General features: G+C 40.8%; 1 protein-coding gene across 6 annotated transcripts in view; it reads right to left on the bottom strand.

Annotated features, from left to right (window-relative positions):
• Arhgap24 (Rho GTPase activating protein 24) overlaps positions 1-23,766 on the bottom strand; it is a 400,247-nt gene that overhangs the window by 13,689 nt on the left and 362,792 nt on the right. For all 6 annotated transcript variants that reach the window (XM_029477119.1, XM_021162468.2, XM_021162469.2 and 3 more), the window contains 3 exons: positions 8,498-8,630; positions 5,795-5,868; positions 3,432-3,553 (listed from right to left, as the gene is read on the bottom strand). In XM_029477119.1, the coding sequence (XP_029332979.1) occupies positions 3,432-3,553; positions 5,795-5,868; positions 8,498-8,630 (329 nt within the window). The remainder of the gene's footprint in view (positions 1-3,431; positions 3,554-5,794; positions 5,869-8,497; positions 8,631-23,766) is intronic.

The raw sequence follows: 23,766 nt of genomic DNA, 5'->3' as shown, positions 1-23,766 counted from the left end.
TGAGATTCCACCTCACACCAGTCAGAATGGCTAAGATCAAAAATTCAGGTGACAGCAGATGCTGGTGAGGATGTGGGGAAAGAGGAACACTCCTCCATTGTTGGTGGGATTGCAAGCTTGTATAACCTCTACCTATTACATTTTCTGTATCCTACTCATTGATGTTCCCTGAGCGTTGGAAGGTTGATGTAAATGAGGATCTGGCAATGTAGTCCAGGCTTACTTAGGAGTTGGTATCGCTCTGCTTCCACCTCTTGGGTGCTGGGTTTATTGATGTGCACCACCACTGTCTATTCACTATTTTATGGCAACTTTCTCTGTCTATATGTTTGCAATGTTACAAACAGAATCAGTAGAGACATTTGATTACAAATCTTATGAACATATTTTCCTTTTTCCCTTGGGTATATACTTAGCATACTTTTCTCCTGGGCCCTATGGCACATGGGCATATTCAGGTTTGTAAAACTTGCCTAAATATTCAAAAATGGTCCTAACCAATAAAGACTTTCCACGTTGAACATTTATTTTATACTTTGTAGTGCTATCTCATTATTGCTTGATAACTAGAAGTACTAAGCAACCCTGTGTGCTATCTATAATTTTCTGTCATTGTTGATAATGATATATTTAGTAATGGAAAACGGCAATAGTCTCAAAAGAATTTCATATCATTTATACTCAGCCAGGTTGGGGGATGTCAGTTAGCTTACCAGACAGGAAACAGTCAGTTATATGTTATTTGGTTAGTGTATTTATCGCAATTATACTCTGCTCAAAAAATAAAATACAGAGACCAGAAGCTAGGAAAAAAATTGATGATGCAACTGGCTGTCCATGCATCTAAACCCAACCAGAGATTCAATAATCTAGTGACCTATTCAACCAGGGAAGCTGCCCATTCATGAGCTTTTCATGGGACATCATGTGGCTAACACCAACACATTAGAAACTTCTAAAAGACTTTGTGTATTAAGCATTTTTCTTTTCTTTTTGGTTTGTTTATAAGAGAGAGAAAGAACATGAAGCTGGGTGGGTTGGTAGGAAGGAGGCTCTGGGAGGAGTTGGGAGATGGAAAACAATATGATAAAGATACACTGTGTGAAACTTTCAAAGAACAATCTTCTTAAAAGCCACTTACATAGTCATGAGCTTATATATTGAAATATATCTTTTTATTTACAGAAATGTATATTCTCATTTACTGTCAGATTTCTTATTGGCAGATGGAGACAAGGAGACACCATATAATTTTTATGAAATTCTATCTTAAGCTTTGAACTCAGATATTTTTTTAACACAGATATTTTACCATAGAGCTAAAATCTAACTAATACAACGAGGTACCTAGAATAAGCAGAGTCATAGTGACAGACAGTAAAATGGTCATTTCCAGGGACCTGTGCAGAAGCACATGAGGATTAATGGTTGATAGGCACAGTGTCTCAGCTCTGCATGATAAACCGAACCCTGTAGATGTCTCATGGCTACACAGCAGTGTGAGATCACGCAGTCCTTCTGAGATGGGTACTTAAGACAACTGAGAGGATACGCATTATATCGCATATCTTGACAAAATAAGGAAATGAAAAATATAAAGCCATATCACCATTTCATCTTTCGGTGGACCAATATTTTAGGCACCGTGGTAAACAAACAGGTAGAGATAGACGCAGCTACAGCAGAGATCCTTAAGAACACAGGACAACCTTCAGTCTCACAAAGAGGAATTTGATCTTGCCCTAATGTGTAGAAAATATCAAGGGCAAAGGAACATGGGAAATGCAGGAAGACCAGCTATGAGGAAATCCACTGGGCAGTGACCAGGCTGTCATGCAACCATCATCATGCCACAGTGCAGCGAGGGGGGGGGCGTGTTCGTGGGCTTTCATTCCATAACTCTTACATGATACATGTGTGTTAAACATTAAAGACAATGAACTAAAGCATTTTTAAACTTCTTTTTGCTGCAGAAATATCACACTTTTATGTCGGCTAAATTCTTTTTAGATGTAGTTAATTTCTCTGAATTATCCTTTATCAAAATCATGATGCTAGCTTGTCCTTCTCTCAATATCAGAAAAGAGAAGTTAAGCTTACATGATAGGCACATACTCGATGGCTTGTCTCTCCCACTCAAAATACAGAATGAATATCTTCAAACTTTCAAAAAGGGAAGAATATCATACTTGGAGGTTAATATTTCCATTAAGATTAAATAAAATCTGAGTAAAACTAAAACTAGTTATCATTTTTTTCTTCCAAGTTGCCTATTAGTTTCTGTAATGTTCAATTTTAATCATTTTTAGAAAATAGTAATAGTACCCAGAAGTAAAAGAGAAAAGTCACCCAATCATTGAAGAGTGATAGAATTAAATGGAGGTAGATTTATTACAGAAAGTGATGGGAAAGGTTTTGTAATCTGAATAGTAAAAACTTCTTTAGGTTTCAACCCTCAGGTAAGTAGCGTGGCCATGTAAAAAATTAAATTTATTTACCACTTGAAATCATTACATTTCTCTAAACTAATAAATACTTATTAACTGAAAATAACATTTTGAATTCTCTGGTGATAACCCTGGCCTGCAAAAGGAACACTTTTCGAGTTCTTCTATCTCCTAATTATCAGGTGATCTACTGATCTGTGCAAATTTCTTTGTGACTGAGGGCTAATGTTTTGGGGGATGGTTTTCTGCACTGTGTATTGAGATGCTGATGGATATGCCCAGAGATCTGGTCACAGTTTGAAGGTTGGCATTTTGATATTTGGAGCATCTCCTTTCTCAGTGCTGTGTCTTTCTTTTTCACCACCTCTGATTGGTTAGTAAAGGACTGATTCAGCCTATAGCTGGGCAGAAGAGAATAGGGTGGGACTTTCAATCCTTGTCTGAAGCTCCCAAGTAACAAAGTCATGAAAGGAGAAGGAGAAGAGGACCAGGAGGATTCACCATGAAACATCCTCAGGGAAGTCACGTGAGAATCCGCATGAGCCAGGGCAAGACTCAGATTGCAAGAAAGGACCACATGACTGTGAAACCGGCAGCCATAAGGGTTAGAGCGGATGAGCATCTGCCTAGCTTAGTGCCTGCAGCTTGTTAATAAATTTATTAGGTCTCTGCCATGTCATATATTCAGTAGCTAAACCAGGCTAGAGCAGGCACAGAAATGACAAAAAGGGTGTAGACCCTACCTCCAATTATGTTTACACTAACGTGGAATCATTTTACAATTTTATGTTGAGCAATATGAAGAACACTCTCTCATCTCAAAGGAAATTATTTTGCAGTTAAATAAATAATCCAAGTAAATTAATGGAGAAACTATGATCTTACTTCTTTCCTTAGCTTGCTTCAATGAAAATACATTCTCATTTAAGAACAGAGGTAGCTGATTCTCTTGCTGGTGAGGATCCAAGGTAAGCATCCACTTACCCTCCATGATGGTCAAAGGATCTTCCACCTTTGGGCGCAGGATGTTAGGACCAAAGACAGTTGCCAAGTTCTGTGCGCTCATCTTGTTAACTCCTGAATAGGACTGCACTTCATCCAGGAACCTGGTGGTGGCGAGATTACAATCGAAACAGTGAAAATCCATTTCGTAATGGAATAAAATGGATCATTGGGGAATGTATGAACTGAAATATGTTCAATGAAGACAACACTATATGGAAATTCAAACATCTCCCGCTGGAATGTACAGAAATTACAGTGCAAATGATTGATTGAAGCATCAAAGACCTGTTCCAGCCTGCTAGAGTTTTGTCTCCATTGTCAATTACGTGAGTTTGAATGCTATTATAGATTTTGATAGTCAAGAGTATGTGTTCCCGTCTGTTGTGGTTTACATGAGTATCGCTCAAAGCTTCATGTGATATATTGTTGTGAAGTGGTGGAACCTTCAAAGAGGAAGCCTAGTCACAGTCATCAGGGAGGTGTCCCTGAAGGAGATATTGAGACTCAGTCCCTAATGGACAACAGTGGAGAGAGAGGGGAGGAGGGGGAGGGGGAGAGGGAGCATAAAATTGAGAAGGCATAGGGAAGAAATTAGAGGGAAGAGAACTGGGGGCACTGGACTTCATCAAACAATGTGCATGTAATTTGTAATCGATTCTCAAACAATACAAAAAGTCACTATGTAAGAAAAGAAACAGTCAGATATAGACAGACAGACAGACCGATAGATGAATACATAGAAACGTAGATATACAGATACGCAGACACATAGATATTGTAAAAGGAAGACAAAGCAAGAGAAAATCCTCAGTCCTTGTTCTCTGAGCTGGAGCTGATTTCAAAGACACTTGTAAGGAAACAATAAACGCCCTGGGCATTGTCCTAACTGAAAAAGAACAGGGTGATTCAAAACGCAATAAACAAGGCAGCACATAGCCTTCCAATAAAAGATACTTGACTGTTTAAAACAACCCTGGCCACTAGACAAATGCTGTTATACACGTTCCTTCCTTGCTCCCCTGCCTCACCACAGGCTCAAAGCGACAGGACTAATCACAAATGGACTGACCCTCGGAAGCTCTGGATGGACACTAATCAGTCCTTTGTTCTTAAAAGTTGATTAGCTTGGATATTCTGTTACAGAAATTAAAAGGTGACTAGCATTCTTCCAACACCCTGGTTATTAACTTTATACACACATTCAGAGAGAGCATGGTGGTATACAAGGTCATCTGGTAAAATCCACGACTCCACACAAGAGGAATCACGGTCTTCATGGGAAATTTATGAGCTCCTATTATAGTCTATTAAAGTCTAAGTTCAAATGTTATGGGAACTAACATGTCAAGTCTATTGGTGAAAAACTGCAAGCACATATGTCTCACTTTATTATGTGTTAAAGAATAAATAGCATAAAATAACTCATTCTTGGGGCAATTTTAGTAGGAAAACGGTTCTGTTTGTAGCATCCACATTGGGTGACTCACAACTCTTCCAGCCCCAGGCTATCCACTGTCCTCTGGTTTCTGCTGTTATCTGGCACACATATACATAGAGGGCATTCATGTGTACACAAAATAATTTAGAAAAACAAAGCTTAAAAAAGTCCACCTAAGTGTTTGAGGAGAAGAATTTTTATTGTGTAGAGACTTGTGGTAGACTCACACAAGCCTCTATTTTCCCCTTTTCCTTGAGGAGGACGTAGACCTTCTCTTGCCTAACACAATGCCTGGAATGTATTTGAAATTCTTGGACGAAAGCCTTCCTTGCTTTTACATATGTTGGTTAAAACATCCCCTGCATTTGGAAGGTGTGTAGTTGGCGGTCCTACCTGTTTCTGAACACAGCAATCTCTACAAAGGGGTGTGATGGAGGTTTGGAAACTCCTACTTACGTAAGTCTTCTGTGAATGCCACAGTGCCCAGGATCCTAAACCTCAGAGTAGCTGTGAGGAGTAGCTCTTTTCCAGTGCGTTTTACTCCCAAAAAGGTAGAGAAATTGCATGAAGGTGTAGAAGAAAATAGTCCATGACAGAATCCATGTTCCCAAGCTGGATCCCTCAGCCCACACGTGGCTCTTTTAGGAATCTTTCCTGAACAACTTGGATGAAAGTTTGACTGCTTAGAGCAATACATTTTTAATGTGTGGAAACAAGGGGCATTTTAAAGTCACAAAATCAGACATTTTTAGTGCTTAGGAACTCTGAGATGACCTTGTCGAACTTGCTAATTTTCTGTGAGACCAACATAGCTTAGGTTGTGTAGTTCATTGCCACCTGTAAATTACCATCAAACTGAATATAATGCTGTCTGCCTTGGCATTGAATTTAGGAAAATTCTTACCTGCAAATGTACTTCAGAAGGTTGTAATTAACCACAGGCAAACTCTTCACTTGTTTCATTAGCTCCTTAACACCCTGAGAAACAAACAAGAAGAGACAAATACATGTTATGTTTCGTGTGTTAGTCTTGGAATTAGAGTGAGTCAGAAATAGCCACATGGGCTCTGCTGCTGCTGCAGTTATTTTAATATACTGTTCAGTATATTACTTAATATACTGTTCATACTGTTCAGTATATTACTTAATATACTGTATCAGTGAACGATCCTGCCCTGCAAATGTTCCACTATCACAACCAGCAGTTTGGACACATTCCCAAAGATGCACAGATACTTTAAGTAGTTCTATAAGTCCGGTCACATATCCCATGATGACATTTTAGTGAAAGATAGTGGCCCAATAGACCATATCATTCAGAGATGCCATGTGGTCACTGCACAATAAACCGGCTGCCTAGAGACACAGTCCTCAGAGCTCTTGTGCAATCCGAAGCTACTATTTTGGAAGCAATTTTTAAAGTGAAGCTATTTGAACTTTAAAAACTTGGTTTTTGGTTGACTTGAAAACAGACAATAGCTTCATTTGCAATTAAGTTATCTGTAAAACAAACAAACAAACAAAACCCAAAAAACAGCATTGATGTAGTGACCATCCTTCACAATTGAACATGTTCAGATCTAGAGAGATACATGCCTGCTGGCAAATACCTCTGCACTGGACTTGTCTACATTAGATCATTCAGGAAGAGAAAAATTGGGAGGGCTGATTCAAGGAATTTCACAAAGAATAATTTCTTTGGTTTTGATGATTGTAAAGTGTGCTCTAACATATAAAGGACATGGAAAAGTCAATTGATAATGGGGTCTGACTTATCCTTCCTTTACGTGGTAAGGTATATTTTAGGTTTCACTAGACAGATGGTCTATGTCACAGCTACACAAGTATTCTCTTGTAGTACAAAGGGGGTTACACTTTGAAAGAACACACTTTCCAACAAACATGGCGGAGATGATTGGATGTCTGTGTGCAGAAGAATGACTTGCCCCTTCCTCGTGTGATAGGCAAGAACGGACTCCTAACAGCTTGCAGATCTCAACCTGAGCACTGAGGCAAAGCCTTGGAACTAAATGTAGAGCAAATCTGTGTGCTCTTTTGCAAACAAAAGCTTCTACAATGGCAGAAGAAGGAAAACGGGTCAGTGAGATTCCACTGAAACTCTACAACAATTGCGGAAACAAATTTTTTTTGGATAAAATACAGTGTCTGGAAAGTGAAGAGGTAACATATGGAATGGAAGAAACCATTTGCAAATGGTTTGTGTCTAAACTGTACTTACAACTCACCAATAATAATAAGACAATTATAGTTGCCTTCTAGACCTGAAGATTCAACCAGCTATAGATTAAAACTACTACGAAAAGCTACTTCTGTATTGAACATTTCCTAAACAGTCCTTAAATTACTATTTGTAATCCCCTGTGTTGTACTAGTTTCTATACATATCTAGAGCTGACCTAAAATATACATTATACATAGGTTATGCAAGTAATACAAATTTTTATGTAAAAGATACAAACCCCACAGGCTTAGCTCTCCTCAGGGAGCCCTGGAATCAAGGCCTTTAGGGATTAGGATGTCTGGAATGCAAGTAAAATGTAGTGTGATGTGACTAGGTAGTTCTCCAGAGAAAACACAAAAATCATGAAACAGCAGATAAGAAGACAGTCAGGTGGCCTCTCCTGTGGGCGAGCCTGTGGTACATGAATGTGGTATGTGAAGCTGGGAACAGCACTATCTGCTGGTAAGATTTGAACATCACATGGGCTCCTAATATAGAGGTTAGTAGCCCAGCTAGTCTACCTTCCAGATAAGTAAACAAGATCCCTGTAAAATATGTCTAGGCAAACTCGGTGGGTACATGGATATTCACAGGAGCATCATCCAACAGCCAGATAACGGAAGTAAATGATTCTCCCTTGCCTGGTGGATGGATGACGATGGAATATAATTTGGAATTATAGGAAACAAAATACTGATATATGTTGTGCATAAATGAACTAAGGAGCAGATAGAAGATGGGATCACAAAACAAAGAATACACTGAACACTGAAGTGGAAGTGTCTAGAATGGGTAAGTCTGTGAGGTAAGAAAATAGATCAGAAGTTTTAAGTGCCAGGAGGAGAAATGGAAGATAATAAGGGATGAAGTTTGCTACAGGATAATAAAGATGTGAGTACTCTAATGTTAGATTTTGGTTATGCTTGCACAACTCAGAGAATATACTAAAAGATACTGCAATATGTAATTTTAACAATTATATCTCAATTTCTCAAAAAAAAAGTGTTTTAGCAAAACAAGCAGAGGTACCAGTTGGTACACAGGCCATCTTTTATGTCATTTATGGGAAGATGGGGTACCTAGGAAACAGGCATCAGCCCTTCCTGGATTAGAAGGCCCGAGACAACAGTGCCATCAGCCATTAGGGAATGGAAAGGAGAGTGTATTCATTCAACTCTATCTTCATCTTTAATTAGAAAGAGTCAAATTCAGGAGTGTGGCTGTACATGAAGATCCGATGCGATGTCAACACATAGCACAAGATAAAGCAATTTGAGGACTGGGAAAGGAAGCTTTCAAACTGCAGACAATAAGCCACACCCACAGCCCCAGTCACGTGTTTACACAGGCGCAGTATTGACTTACTGCTTCTTCCTCCTTACTGAGCAGCGTGGCGCAGGACAAAAAGTCTTCATACTTTGCGTAAGGAACGACGGGCTCTGGAAGTTCTCGGAGATACAATTTTAGCAGGGATGCCACAGTGTGGACGTCGGTGTTGCTGCAGGGACAGAAGTTCGGAGACATTCTTTGGGCACGAGTTCTCATGATGCTATTTATCTTTTCACCATATGTCTACCTAAGAGAATTGCGACAAAGCTGGCAATTGGGTCAGCTGATCGAGTTTTCAGGAAGCACACACTTCCATGATGTCCAGTAGATGCTACCACAGGAGTCAGGAGAGGGACACGGAAGGACGCCAAGCCTTCAGTTTGGCTTGAAAACATTTAAAAGGTCAGACATTTTTCTAACTTGTGTCGCTGACAAGAAAAAAAAATGCACCAGTTATGGAAAACAGTAAGAATACATCAGATTGTGAATAAAGTGTACATAACTTAGACAAAACATCAAGTGTGTGTAAGTGTGGATGCAGATATTATTTCTGGTTTCTTGCTTCATCTTTCCAAAGGCTGAACTTATTTTGGGGGAGACAAGTCAATTGGTGGCAGATATCTGGAACTTAGCATGCACTAACTAACTTTTTAAGCACAGCTTATTTTGAATGTAATTGATTCTGCAGAGTTGCTTGTCTAGTATTATAAAATATCGTGGGCTCTCCAAGCCCCTAGGATGGGAAATGCTATGAACACTTAATATGGAACATATTTTACATATTTTTCATAATTTGTCTTCAACTGGATACCGGAGTGGCAGGATAATCTGCAGGAACGTTAACATACATTTTGTTGTTCTTGTCTCACGTTTCCCATTATTCCAGGCAGACAGATGGCAATGGGGACAAGACTGATGCTTGTCACATGCATCAGGGTAATGTAATGTGCAGTGTAATGATGCAATGTTTATATCTGCATCTGTATAAAGGAGGGAGGAGAAGGAAGTAGTTTTAAAAGTTACTTCATCCCTGTGATACAGGAGGAGCGGAAGCAAGCCACTCTGAAGGATGTGGATGCTAAAGGATGCCAAAGTTTGCACCTCACTCTCAGGCTGTGCTGAAGGCTAACCCCCTGGTTGACTCCGCTGGAGAACATGGAACACGGGCACTAGGATGTCCTGCCTAGTGATCATTCTCTTATTCCGAAGATGGTGTGTATGCCGTGTCTTTACCAAACCATAGGAGACAGGACAATGGGCCACCAGGTTCTCGGTGTTTAAACCGTGGGTTGATTTCATCCTTCCTGCCTGTCTCCTCCATATTGTGTTTTATATCAAAGACTTTGGGGCTTAAGAAAGAGGCTTTATTCTAGCCTTCTCGTCATATGCAGATACACAGCAGATACTGCAACCAGAATAGCCATGATAATAAAAATTGATGACAAACACAGGTAGGTAAGGATGCTGGGAGAGGACCCACTTACTCACTGCTCGTGGGAGTGCAAACTGGCACAGACACTACAGAAACCAGTGTGGAGGATCTTAACAGAACTAGAAAGAGGTTTACCACGTGATCTGGCGATACCGCACTAGGGGATAGACCCAGAGGACTCTCTATCACACTACAGAGAGAGTTGCTCAGCCAAGTTCTTGCTGTTCTACTCACAATACCCAGGGAATGGAAACAGCCTAGATGTTCAGCTTAGGAATAGATGAGGAAGATGTGCTATATTTGCACCATTAGATAGTTTTCAGCTGTTAAGAAACATGCAGTTATGAAGGATGCAAGTAAATAGGTGGAGCTGGAAGCATTGAGAACGTTTGAACAGTAGATGGCGCAAGCGCAAAGTAAGATGCAGGATTAGAAGCTGCAGGATGGTTCTACCAGCAGATTGTACAGTTCCTCAGTTGTGAACGCCCCAGGGAGTAGACATATTTGAGCTGCGAGTAAGGAGGCTGGAGTGGATCAGGATCAATATTTGATGCCTTCTCTGAGTGAGACTACAGATAACTATCGGGTATGATGGCACATATGCATGGCACTTGTTATACAGGAATGATGAAGACAAAAATGGCCAGGTAAATTTGCTCTTCATTCAGTCAGTGACAGGTTGTTAAACCTTTTGTTTAAAGCCTAAACCTTAAAGTACAAAACTGTTGTGTGGCCTTCTTAGACTCCAGACACTTTGTAGACACAGAGGCTTCTGCATCTTTTGAGCATCCTTGGTTTGGACTTCTCCTCTGCCACAGAATAGGAGAACACAGTCTCATGTGGACAGGTTCCAGCGTGCTTTGCTCTGATTTAACTCACGAAGCTCTCAGTTACTCTGCCACCGCTACCTGGCTACCTACAGCAGTGGGAGGCTGGGGCTTCTCTGAATACTGTGTTAAAAAAAAAATCCAGGGGCTGGAGAGATGTCTCAGCGGTTAAGATCACTGACTGCTCTTCCGAAGGTCCTGAGTTCAAATCCCAGCAACCACATGGTGGCTCACAATCATCCGTAATGAGATCTGATGCCCTCTTCTGATGCATCTGAAGACAGCTACAGTGTACTTAGATATAATAATAAATAAATCTTTTAAAAAAATCCTCTGTACCTCTGTACTGTACTGACTCTCCAGCCTCAACTCTCTCAATGAAAAAAATCTCCTGCTGCTCCTAACATTTACTTTAATATGTGCAACCAATTAAATATCAATGTCCTGTGCCAACTCTGCAGCATACCTGAATGTACATCTCAGTGCTCCCCAAAGTGAAGTGAGAGGACTTGTCATACAAAAATCTATAACAAGACACTAAACTTCCCCCGCTTAACTGACAACAGGGACATCTGTACACACCCCACCTTCACTGCAGGGCAGGGAGGAGGTTCTGAGACAATATGGCTCCTTAAGTCCCCTGTACAGACAGAAATTCTTCCTAGTTACTGGCTCCGAGCCGAGCTACCTCAGAGTCAAACTGTTCGGTGGGAGCATCAAATCGTTTGCCAATGTGTTTCTCAGTGGTAGAATCCATGCAGGAATTAAAATAATTAGTCATATCCAATATCTCTAGGGAAAGCAGGAAAGCAGACATTGATGGTTCAAAGACCCTGGTGGAAGAGCTGTGAGAACAGGAGAAGCTGTGGACAGTCTCCATGGCTGACCTGTACATCTGTCTCATATCCACAGTCCTACATGGGTTTCGCTTCCCAGTCTGACCTTACTGCATGAAGTACTTCAAGAGCTCACTCCCTCAGGCTTTCTGTGACTGGACTTTCATAGATTCTTGTGGGTCATCCTTCATTAATCATGGGGTCATTTGCTCTTTGAATGGTTCCTGAACGTGTGGTGTTCACTGCCTCACGCTGTGGGCTAGAAAGAACAGAGATCAGTAGCACAGACCCTTTTGTCCCCTGTGGGCTTCTGTCCCCAAGTGGACATCACCAACACTTCTGACCAAGCCTCCTCATGTTCTGCTCAGAATGTTCTCTGTGCATTCTAGCTGACATGGCAGGTGTGTGATTTTAAGGGTGCTCTCTAGACTTCCTGGAGACATCTTGCCCTGTTTATATTCTGTGCAAAATATTAAACAGTCATAGGAACCATGATACAATAGGAATCCTTCTTGTTCAGCCTCTAAACCCTAGTCTTTTTTTCCTAAGAAATCTGCATCTGCATGCAACAGCACACACACACATTCATATATTCAAATGCCACCATAATTACAAGTTAAATCCTACACAGACAAAATCTTGTAAGGTTTAAGCCTCAGAATTAGACAAGAGAATTTCTTCAGTCTGGATACTATGTGCAGAATGCAGTATAATCAATCCCTTTTTTAACCCAACAAGATGAGTTCCCAAGGTAGCAGCACAGGATGATATTCCAGGTATTGAGAGCTCATCTGCAAGAAACACAACAGAAGGACCTAAAATACCCTTGAAATTAAGAAATAATAACGTCATATCCAACAGACCACAAGAAGACCCAAACGAGACTGAAGACATCCAGCAGCAACACACACAGCCAGTGTCTCTATCTAGACTGTCACATTGTAGAATTGCTTTGTTCTGCCCCAGTTCAGCGAGACACAGGGAAACCAGTCCTAGAAAATGGGCTGCTTCAAACCAAGCCATGCATCTATTTGTAAAAGTTTGCCATTTTTCACAAGTATTTTTTATTACATGTCAAAACTGGTGGCTGTCTTTGACAGTGAAACCCAAATCTAGTCACATCGCTTATTGCAAAGCCATACAAGTGTCACCATGAATTCTACACAGAAATTAAAGGAGTCTTTCCCCTGTAGGCAAAGTCCAGACTAGACTGAGTATAACTTGTTCTGATTCAGTTCTCCTGGTTCACTGGTTGTGAGGCAGAGAACTACATCATGACCTGAACAATCCTCTCCCGACAGCCAGACATGGGATGTCATGGTGCCTAGCATGAAGGTATTTGTAGTTGGGGCTGTGGAGATGTCTTTAGGGATAGGTGAAAAGTCACCACGAGGGTGGGTCTTTCATCTGTCAGGAGCTAGTCACCTTCCTCCACAGTGGATGTGCTGAGGGAGAACTGTACAATGGCACAGAAAGAAGACTTCACCTGCAAACTGGACAGAGGGGTACCCCTTAAGGTCAGCTGTGCCCCACCACTGACCTTGGACTTCCACACCCAGACTGGGAAAATAAATGTGTGTGTGCATAGCTATCGTTTAAGCATACGAGTGTGTGTGCACAGCTTAATTGCCACACTGCTTTCTTCTCTCCATGTCTAAAATTACATGCAAAAGCTTGTGCATCATAGATTTCTTCCTTGTTATGTAAACCACATTAAAAAAATTGATAATCTCTTACACAGTTATTCCAGGCTATCATACATACACACACACACACACACACACACACACATACACACACACAAACACACATAATACATCCTCTCTCACACAAATACACATACACACACTCACTTACATGCACACACACATACAAACTCACACACTCATAATACATCCTCTCTCACACACGTACACAAACACACGTGCACATATATAATTAAAAAGAAATTTTTAAAGAAAAAAAATGTACACACCATTGGTGTTTGCTATACCAAAGACAAAAGTAAAACATGATGTGATAATAAAAGAAGCTAGATATAAGAGAGTATTAAATAATTACAGCCATATGAACTTTCCTGAGGAGAGAAAACATAGAGAAAGGAATTTAATTAGTTGGTTAGTTGTCGCTCTGGGAAGGAATCAGGGTGGGGGCCGGAGAAGCAGGAAACGGACATATGAGAACTTACTAGGGTGATAAAATATTCTCATATATAGCCATGCAAATTTATCAAACCTTTCTAATTTTATTTTTAAAATAAATTATCTTTAAAATTCATAAAATATCTGACTAAATAAATTTATTTTAGAAATGTATTATGGCATGAACTTTCATTTAAAACGTTGGAATCTGAATTACGAACGTAAAACACACACTGTCAGAACATAAAAAACTGTATAGGTTCTGTATGTCTTTCTGTAGGAATTGCCATGGTGACTTTAAAACAGAAACCAGATTCTCCTGGATTGAAAACACTGCCTCCCACAGCTATGAGTATATGACATTTTCTCAATACATAACTGGCCAATCTATCATTATCCTTATTGTGGCCCTACAAACAGTGGAACCAGGTAGAGGTTGGCTGTAATGGTAGTAATAAGTGCCTGCTACCAGCCAAGGATTAATCTACTCTCAGTATGTGCTTGGTTCTGTGGGTTTTCCCGAGGGAGGGGATACCAGGCAAGTGCTCTGCCATTGACCCCATCCCCAGTCCTGTGTTGTTTTGAAATGACTGAACACAACATCCTGTGAGGTTTGTTTCCATTATATATGAGGAAACTAGATGCTTTGAGAAGCAAGTGGGTAGCCCTCAACATTAGCGTGGACAGTGGATAGTGGGCAGGGGCTTCAGTTTCTTTGTCATCAGAGCCTGAACTCCTATACCATGTCCTTTTAGGTAGGGAAGCATAAACAGATAAATAGGCCAAAGCCTCAAAAACTTCTTTAGGCATTTTTATTCACAGCCCCGATGGACATTAGCAGAAGCAAGCCAACTCTGCAAAGATGAACCCAAAGGAAAGTGAAGCTTTTGGTCCCACCATGGGCCCAGAGGGGCACTGAACACACAGCAAGGGATCATAGCACAAAGAAACCAGATGTGTGTGTAGTTACAACCTGTGCCACAAAATACATCCAGTGAGCACACCCACTCATGTTTGTACCGCAGAGGACGGTTCCGCTTAAAGCCCGGTAATTTTCCAGACCTTGCTAATGTTCGTTCGTAAGAGGGCTTCACGGAACCCTGGGTGACATAACTAGTGTTCAAATGGCAGGTTGTTTCCCCAGAATGTGGGCTCATCCAAGTAATGCCACACGTCACAAGAAAAGACACTGACGTCAGCTTGCACGGAGGAACATTAGGCTTCGTCATTCTCTCACCCCCATCTCCATACTATCAATTAAATGGAACTGCACAGGGGCTAAGTCTTTGGAGCAGCTGTAGCCAGGGCCTGGCTAAATGACAGGGTCCTTTAGTCAGCACACTGACTTCATACCCATGGGAGTGGGAACAGGTTACAATGAAAAACAAAAAAGAAACAAAAGCTTCCCACTCAAAAAGTCTGCACAAAATCCATAGTGTTTAAAGAAAAGTAGCGATGTTCTTGGTCGGGGTGTTACACAGGCATGTTTAAAATCAGGGGTTGAGCTGCCTCATCAGTTAAGAGCACTTGATGTTCTCTCAGAGTTTGGTTCCCAGCACCCACATTGGGCAGCAAAGCAACAAGTGCTTGCAACCTCAGCCCCAGGTTCTTCTGGCCACCATAGGTACGCCCCGCCGCCCCCCCCACACACATGACACACATGTCTCAAAGCAAAATAAAATAAAATGAATACTAAGATCATGATGGCATGTGAATCGCGAAATGTAGAAGCACTCAGAGTCAATGCTTATAATATCTTGTCACACCATCGCGCCTATAAATGGTGTGACATAAAATGACATAAGAGAGAGGCACGCCAAGAGTCACCAGAGCTAAGCAGCCATCTATGCAGGACTCAGAGGGCTGGTCTGACTTGATTCAAGGATCTGGTGTCCTTCAGTGCTGATACTAGGCAGTCAGTTTTCTATGTGCACATACAGGGCTTGCTGTGGCCAACCAAGGAGTGTTCTTACTTTTCCTTATCCATATTCCCTCCAGGTACCCTTGTCTACTCCACTTCCCTCGCCAAACCCCACCCTCGTCAAACCCCACCCCAGACCTTTGATTCACACTCGATACAAAGGCTTCCTAATGGTGGATTTTGCTACTGAACTGGAGCGTTTGAGTCTTCCCTGGGAACGAAGCAGAAATGTGCTTTTTGGGTCTCTTCTGTGCCATCCTCCTAATCCAGGCCCATCAGAGCATAGATAACTATGTATTTCCACAGCAGCTCTGCACATCAAAAAATAACTCATATTTCACATTTAACCTGGGCAGAAACAGTGCACAGTTCCTGGAGATGCCAATTTCCCTCAACGTCTTTAAAACAAACTAAGGCATACCATTGTGCTCCTCATGATCAGAGATATTTCCTACACTCTTGCAGCCGATGTTCAAGCTAGCATTTGCCAGGTTATGGCTTTAAGACTATACAACTGAAAAAAATGGTTTTAGGACTATACACCGGAAAAAAAAATCACCTGAAAGAGTTATTTAAAATGCAGAGTCCTGGGCACCCCTCAATGTTTGTATTAGGAAAGTGAATCTAAATATATACTTGCAAATTATTCTTGTGAAAAAAAATGGTATCTGGAAACTGCTTCTCCATCTGCACGGCCCTCGACTTTTAAGATCATATTTTATAACTCAGAGCAGTGAAGCCAAGAGCTCTCTACTGCTTTCCAGGGGATTCGGTTTTAAAATTGTCTCTCTGCTGTCTTCTAACATTTGGATTTTAAAAGATCCTGCTGAGGTATAGTCTTTCTCTCCTTGTCCCTTTTCCTCTTAACCAAAACAATTAAAACCAACAAGAACGAAGAGAGGAGAGGGGAAGGAAGGATGAGGGAATCCTGAACAGAGTATGTGGGTAAATGGCTGGCATACCCAGGACAGCAGCTGCCTTGCTGGACCCTTGGACAGATGTGTAACACCCCCAGCTGCAGGCAACCTCTGCCCTGTCTTGAGCAGTGTTGCACATGTGCAGCTGTTTCACTGCTGAGCAATGAATGGTAGGGCGGTGAGCCCCACACTGTCTAACTAACCCTTGTCCCCACCTCTGGCACTTCCAGAATGTCCCCTTACAGCTGTCACCATCTGGAGAGCTTTGGAAACAACAACAGGCCTCTAATTTGGTTTTGCACCTCTTTGTTTCTGTTGCTTTTAAGTGGTAGGGGAGTTTAATACAGAATGTGACATATTGGTTTGTTATCATTCCTGAGGAGCAAGAGAACAAGAGTGCTGAGAAACTATGACAGCTATTTGTTTGTTTGCAGTTTTTAAGTGCCAGGGGCCACTCATCAAATACCAGTTGTTTTTTTTGTTTGTTTGTTTGTTTTTTCAGGTCAGTGAGAAGACCCTTTATCTCAAAATTTACTTTTGTCTAAGAGGCCATAGGAATACGTCACAACTATAGAAACACAATGCCACACATGAATGCCAGTCTCAAACCTGAACTTTAGAAATGGAAAAAGAGTTTGGCTGAGGCTCGGGGTAAGAGAGCTTGCATGCATAGCATGCTCAAAGCCTTGAGTTTGGTTCCAGCATACAAAAAAATGCCAATGAACAGAATCACAAAGGTAGCTTTAGATGCAAAGCAAACACCGGAGATGTGGTTCTTATAAAAGTCGTCGCATCTCCTTTTCGCCCCTCTCAATCCAAACAGTCCATGTTTTAAATGTCTTTTAAAAGCAACAGAAAATTTAAAAATCATGTCTCTTTTGCCTGTCCTTGCCAGAGCACTTCTCACTAGAGGGTGAAATATCATCTTGCAGATTCCAAACAGATCCATAGCTTCATAAGCCCCAGTACCGTCATGAGGACAGAAACCTCCAGCATAAGATCAGTGTACATCCCGCACAGAAAACACCTTGGGCTAAAGAATCCGCCTGACTGAGATAAGGGATTGCTGTGTAGTTGTTGAGATTATGCTTTAAAAATCGCGTAGTGACAAACCAAAGGGTTCACAGTGCTGTGTTACAACGTTTCAAAAACCGTGATTGCAGTACTGTGCGTATCTAAATCCTGATGATCCGTATTTGTAAGTCTAAGTGTCTGCTGAAGCTATATGCTAGCTGTACCAAGAGATCATTGGATTATTGAATTTTAAAATATTAATCTCTCTTTTATTCTTTGATAGTCTAAATCTTATGCAAAATGTTATTAGATAAATATAACTTTAACTGCATTTAAATTGAAATTTGATAACATTTCATGCTGTTGGAATGTTAGTGTTTTAACTATCATTAGAAAAGCTACCCTTTTTTAAAAATATATTTATGTATTTATTTATTTGTCTATCTATCTATCTATCTATCTATCTATCTATCTATCTATCTATCTATTTAATATATATGTGTACACTGTAGCTATCTTCAGACATACCAGAAGAGGGCGTCAGATCTCATTACAGATGGTTGTGAGCCACAATGTGGTTGCTGGAAATTGAACTTAGGACCTCTGGAAGAGCAGTCAGTGGTCTTAACCACTAAGCCATCTCTCCAGTCCCAGAAAAGCTACCTTAAAAAATCAAATGTTTAATAGTAGAGTTTTAGTATAATGAAGAGAGATTACAGGGGAAGAGTAACTTTCAGACTTTCTTTCCAGTTTTTAGCAAATATATCTTTACTGAACAAGGTGAAAACTAAATCCTATTAACTATTAAGAGTAACAATAATTAGAATAACCAGGGGAAGACATTTCTTTGTTTAGTTTTTTAAAGATATTAATTTAATACCCCACCATGATGGCGAATCTTGGTCAACAACTTGACTGAATCTGGAAACAGCTAAACTCTGAGCTGCCATGCCGTCTAATGAGGGACTTCGTCAACTGGATTGTTTGAAGCAGCAAGCACCACACCCAAACCTGAGCAACTCCTGGTGGAAGCCCAACTAAAAGGAGATAGAGGGGAACTTTGCTTGCTTGTCTTCAGTATTGCAGGTGAGCCCATCTACTCTGTTGCTGCGGCAGTTCTTCACTGATCTGAGCAGCAACCTACTTCTTCAGGATTCCGATGTAGACTGAAGGCCGGCAGCTCTCCAGGAATTCTTCAGGCTGTCAGTGTCACCCAGCCTCAATAACTGAACAACTACAAGATCCTGTTTCTCAAGTGTGGGACAGCCATTGCAGACTACCTGGAGCTCAGCCTGCTGTTCCTTTAGAGAACCCTGATGAACACAGGTTAAGTTTCTGCAGTTTTCATTTCACTCTCTTATTTGCCGGATACATTAATGAGAAAGGTTTTCAAACACAAGCCCACATACAAGCACACACACCCTTACCCTATTATCATTTTCTGGGGAGAAAACTGGTATAGATTAACTTTAAATTATTATGTTCCCAGACAAGTCTCTTCACCTCTTATTGCAATCTGTAGAGACTTCTATATGTAAAATACCAGATCCAACCAGTTAACTTAAGGGGTCAATGAGGCAGAACGTTCAACCTGGAAAATATTCTCTATCTATAAGTGACATCCTTCTGGCACTCTCGGGACTCTGTTCCCCTAGCAAGGCAGCTCACAACCACGTTTGGCCACACACATGTTGCCCTTGTTATTTCCTGTCCAGAGCACAGGTTTAGGGATTCCTCACCTCTTTCTAAAATTGGCTGCATCCATAAATCTTTGTCTACATGAACTACTACACCCTGATCACCATTTCTAAGCATATTCGTGTTTGTTATGTATTGATCGTTTTCCACCACTAGAAAAAAAAAAAAAAAAACTCCAGAAGAGAATGGATCCTGGCTGTCTGTCCATCTGGCTGTTTCCACCTAAGACAGTTTTTAAGACAGAAGGCATATAGAGATACCTGGTAAATGAATAAATGTTTCACATTGTCTCCCAAGGTGACTGTAGATAATTGATCCCACATCTACATTTCTATGAGTTTATTAAGAGGTAATTCATTTTTCTTTCAATACCTTTTTAATCTGAGTAGGCCTTGATGTGTTTTTGCCTAATAATGGCCAGTGGATAGTACTCTGCCTAATTATGGGCCTAGTCCTTGTAGTTTACACAAGACCTAAGCTGTCATGAGAGGAGTCCCAGCACTGGCTAAAGGGAGAAGCCCCAAGCATACAGGAGCAGGCATGCCATTCCACCAGCCATTAATGACTCTGGCCTGACCACCGTAGGCATCTGACTTTATTTATTAAAGCTCCCATGTACCACAGCTACACTAAATCACAACTAATAGCACATTAACTAGAGATAGGATAACTCTGACAAGCATTGCCCAAAAAAAGAATCTGAGACACTAGTGTTTTAACAACTCACCCCCACCACCAAGTTCATCATGTTGTGTCATGTAGCTGAGGATACTGTAAGCCACCCATCACGGTACCATGTGAGCAAAAGTATACAACAAAATTGAACCCAAAACATCATGTGTGGCTTTGAAAGTCCTGGCTAAAACTTCTAAAGACTTCACAATACACAGATCCTCTTGGCAATACAAACTGAGTCTTAAATTTTTTTCAGTTTGTGTACACATGGTGTGCTTCATATAATAATAAATACATTTTGCATAAGATTGTTTTTATATAAAGGCTATATAGGTTTTCACTATAAGCCAGTAGTTGGTGAGAACTTAGTTTGAGACCACTTGCTTTAGGGCACATCCATTCTTACAGGTGTGCCCTAGATTATATAGAATGTCCCTCCCATCTTCCATGTTAGCAAGGATTTAGAGCAAGAACTAAGGGACAAAAGCCCATGGCATTAGATATTTGGCTGCAAGAAAATACCCAACAATGTGAACTAGAGGAAGGACTTGTTCTGGCTCACAGTTGGAGGATGCAGCCTTTGGCTCACAGTTGGAGGGTAGTCTATCATAAACAGGGTGGCACAGGGCAGGAACATGAAGTGGTGACTCACTTTCTGTCCACATTCATTGTCAGGAAGCAGCTTGCTCTCTCCTTGTCTTTTAGGCTGGGATCCCTGGCCAGGGGAATGGCTCCATCCACACTTGGGTAAGTCTTCTTCCTGCCCCATTTAACCTAATCTATAAACTCATTCCTCATCCACATGTCCAGAGCTTTGTTTCCATGGTGACGCTAAACCCCATCAGAGTGATGAGTAATATTAACCCTTCCGTCATGGGTGTATGATTTTCAAGAATTTTCCTATAATCTTATTGGCACATAGGTGTAAAGTCCATATAAAACATTAGAAAGGGACATAAGATATTATTATTTTCTTATGAAGTCCATTGCAGAGGGAGTTGTTTCTTCTACTATGTCAGATTCCTTAGTAATTCAATGCTAACGCTGTAGACTTCCTCCAGCCGAGTTGCTACTTTTATGGTGTGGCTATTGCTCTCTAAGTAGCTGCTGCTCATCTTCAGGATACAGAGGAAGACACAGACCATCCTAGACACAGCACATGGTTAGTCTTGTCCTCTGGTAGTTTTGAAATCATTTATTTATCTTCACAGTTAATAGTTCTCTCTCAAAGGGCACATGCAAAGTTTTATAAGTTATGTATAAAACCCTTGTTCAAAGGGAGGATTTCAATCAAATACGTCATCTCGATTTATTCTTTCATGTGTTATCATGTGCATTTTTTTGGACCTGGAGACACACACCTCCAAATGCCCTGGCTTGTTATTATTTGGAGGCTGTGGAAACTTAGGATAGTAGGATTAAGTGGGAAATCTCAACATTGGGACTGTGCCTGTGAAAGGGACAGAGAAACTCAGCTCACTGCCCCCCCCCCTCCTCCTCCTCCTCTTCCTCTTCCTCTTTCTTCCTCTTCCTCTTCCTCCTCTTCTTCTTCTTCTTCTTCTTCTTCTTCTTCTTGTTCTTCTTCTTCTTCTTCTTCTTCTTCTTCTTCTTCTTCTTCTTCTTCTTCTTTCTCTCTCTCTCTCTCTCCCTCCCCTCTCTCTCTTTCTTTCTCTTATGTCTCTGTTTCTCTATATATATTTCTCTCTCTCTGTGTGTGTGCATGTATGTGTCTGTCTGTCTGTCAGCCTTAGCCATATATGGACAGCTGTGCTCCACCCTGCATCTCCATCACCAAATGCTTCCTATCTCAGGCTTATGAAACACCAGCCTGTCACAAATTGACACAGATGTAGAAAGTGTTTATTCTTAGTCCAGGGGGTTCTACCCTGTCTTTGACCATTCAGTTCCCAGATAAAAGACAACACACCTTTTATATTAATAATAAGCCTTAATCAGCACTGGAACTGGACAGATATCTACCCTCTATGCTATTATGCCTACTTCCTATCAGTTACCCTAGGTATAACTTGCTATATTCTATGTGGGCTCCTGCTAACTCCAATTGGCCAGCCCTTATTGCCATGCTTTGAAAATATTTACCCCATGGCATCTTCTGTTCTCTCGACAGTCTCTCTCTCTCCCATCTGCCTCATGGTTCTCCTCAGACCCCAAGCCCAAGAACCCCCAAATCCTACCTATCTCTATTCTGCCCAGCTAGAAGCTGTAGGCATCTTTATTCGTCAATGAGGGAAATCTTGGAGGGACAAAGTCACATATTGGGTCTACTTGGGGATTTTCTAGTCCCTGGAGGCAACCAGGCCTTGGCGGTTGGGGGGACTATTTAGCATTGCAACACACAGAAAAAAGATCAAACCTCAACATGACACATCTAAAGGGTGAGAGCCAGATCAGCCTTCCTTTGAAGTTGGTTGTCTCAGACATTGTTGTAACAAGAGAAACTTATTAAAGTGTGTGAGCATAAAACTATCATTCCTCTAAATTTCAAGATCTATATAATATTTTATTGTATCAAATGAACCATTGTTTCATTAATCATCTCTTGGGGGATAGGTTTACTATTATAAAAATCGATAATAAGCAATTATGTATAGAAGTTGGTAGCTTAAGAGCATAACCTGCCTTTGCAGAACTCTGAGGTGTAGTTTCCAGCACCCATATTGAATGGCTCATAACTGCCTGTAACTTGACTCCATGTTCTTTTGGACTTGACATGTACCTGAACTCACGTGTTTATAGTCTCTTACACAGACACACACGTATATACATAATTAGAAATAAATCTTTAAAAAAAAAACTCATTTAAAAAATCTTAGTTCAATCAGTTTCAGGAGGGCTATAACAAAGTGCACTCTTGCTGATATTAGAGTTTATACCCCAATACATGTGTAGCTTTGCTAGCAGGACGATGAAGTGAGCATGTCTGTATTCTTGGTGTGAACACACTCTCAATGATGCTTCTTTCTCCACAGGATGTGGCGTCTCTACTCCTGTCTGTCCTGTGGAGCTGAGTCTAGTCACACTAGTGTGAGGTTTTGGGGTGATTATAGAAGGCACTTGTGATGGTTTGAATATGCTTGGCCAATGGAGTGGTGCTAGGTGTGTCCCTGTTGTAGTAGGTGTGTCCCTGTGGGTGTGGCTTTAAGATCCTCATTCTAAGTGCCTGGAAGTAAGTCTTCCACTAGCAGCCTTCAGATGAAGATGTAGAGCTCTCAGCTCCTCCTGCATGGTGTCTGCCCAGATGCTGCCATGTTCCTGCCTTGATGATAATGGAGTGAACCTCTGAATCTGTAAACCAGCCCCAATTAAATGTTATCCTTATAAAAGTTGCCTTGGTCATGGTGTCTGTTCACAGCAGTACAACCCTAACCAAGACAGTACTACTGAGGAAATTCTGTCTTCAAATATGCTAGGATAAAGGGGCATACTCCTACTTTCAGAATGTAAATGTTTCTGTCACATAATGACAGTGAGATAAGTGATTATTTGTCTATTAAGTTTTAAAGTGAAAGAAGAAGACCATTCACAAAGTATCAACAATGAGGCTGTCCAGGATCCTCAACAAAATATCAACAATAAAGGCTCTCAGGGATCCTCAACAAAATACCAACAATGAAGGGATCTCAGGGATACTTAATAGTTTCATGTCTGGAAGTTTTACTATTTTTCAAATTTCACAATATTGTACTCCTTGTGACTTTATGAATAAGTCCCAGACTAAGACAGAGGAATGTTTATTTTTAAATATAATACTATTGTTAAAGTAATTTAAACTACATCACCAATGCCTGTATCTTCATTTCACTGAAAAGCAAAAACTTTCTAA

The sequence above is a fragment of the Mus caroli genome, chromosome 5, assembly GCF_900094665.2.
Source record: "Mus caroli chromosome 5, CAROLI_EIJ_v1.1, whole genome shotgun sequence".
Classification (NCBI taxonomy): Eukaryota; Metazoa; Chordata; class Mammalia; order Rodentia; family Muridae; genus Mus; species Mus caroli.
This window is presented reverse-complemented; position numbering and strand designations above follow the sequence as displayed.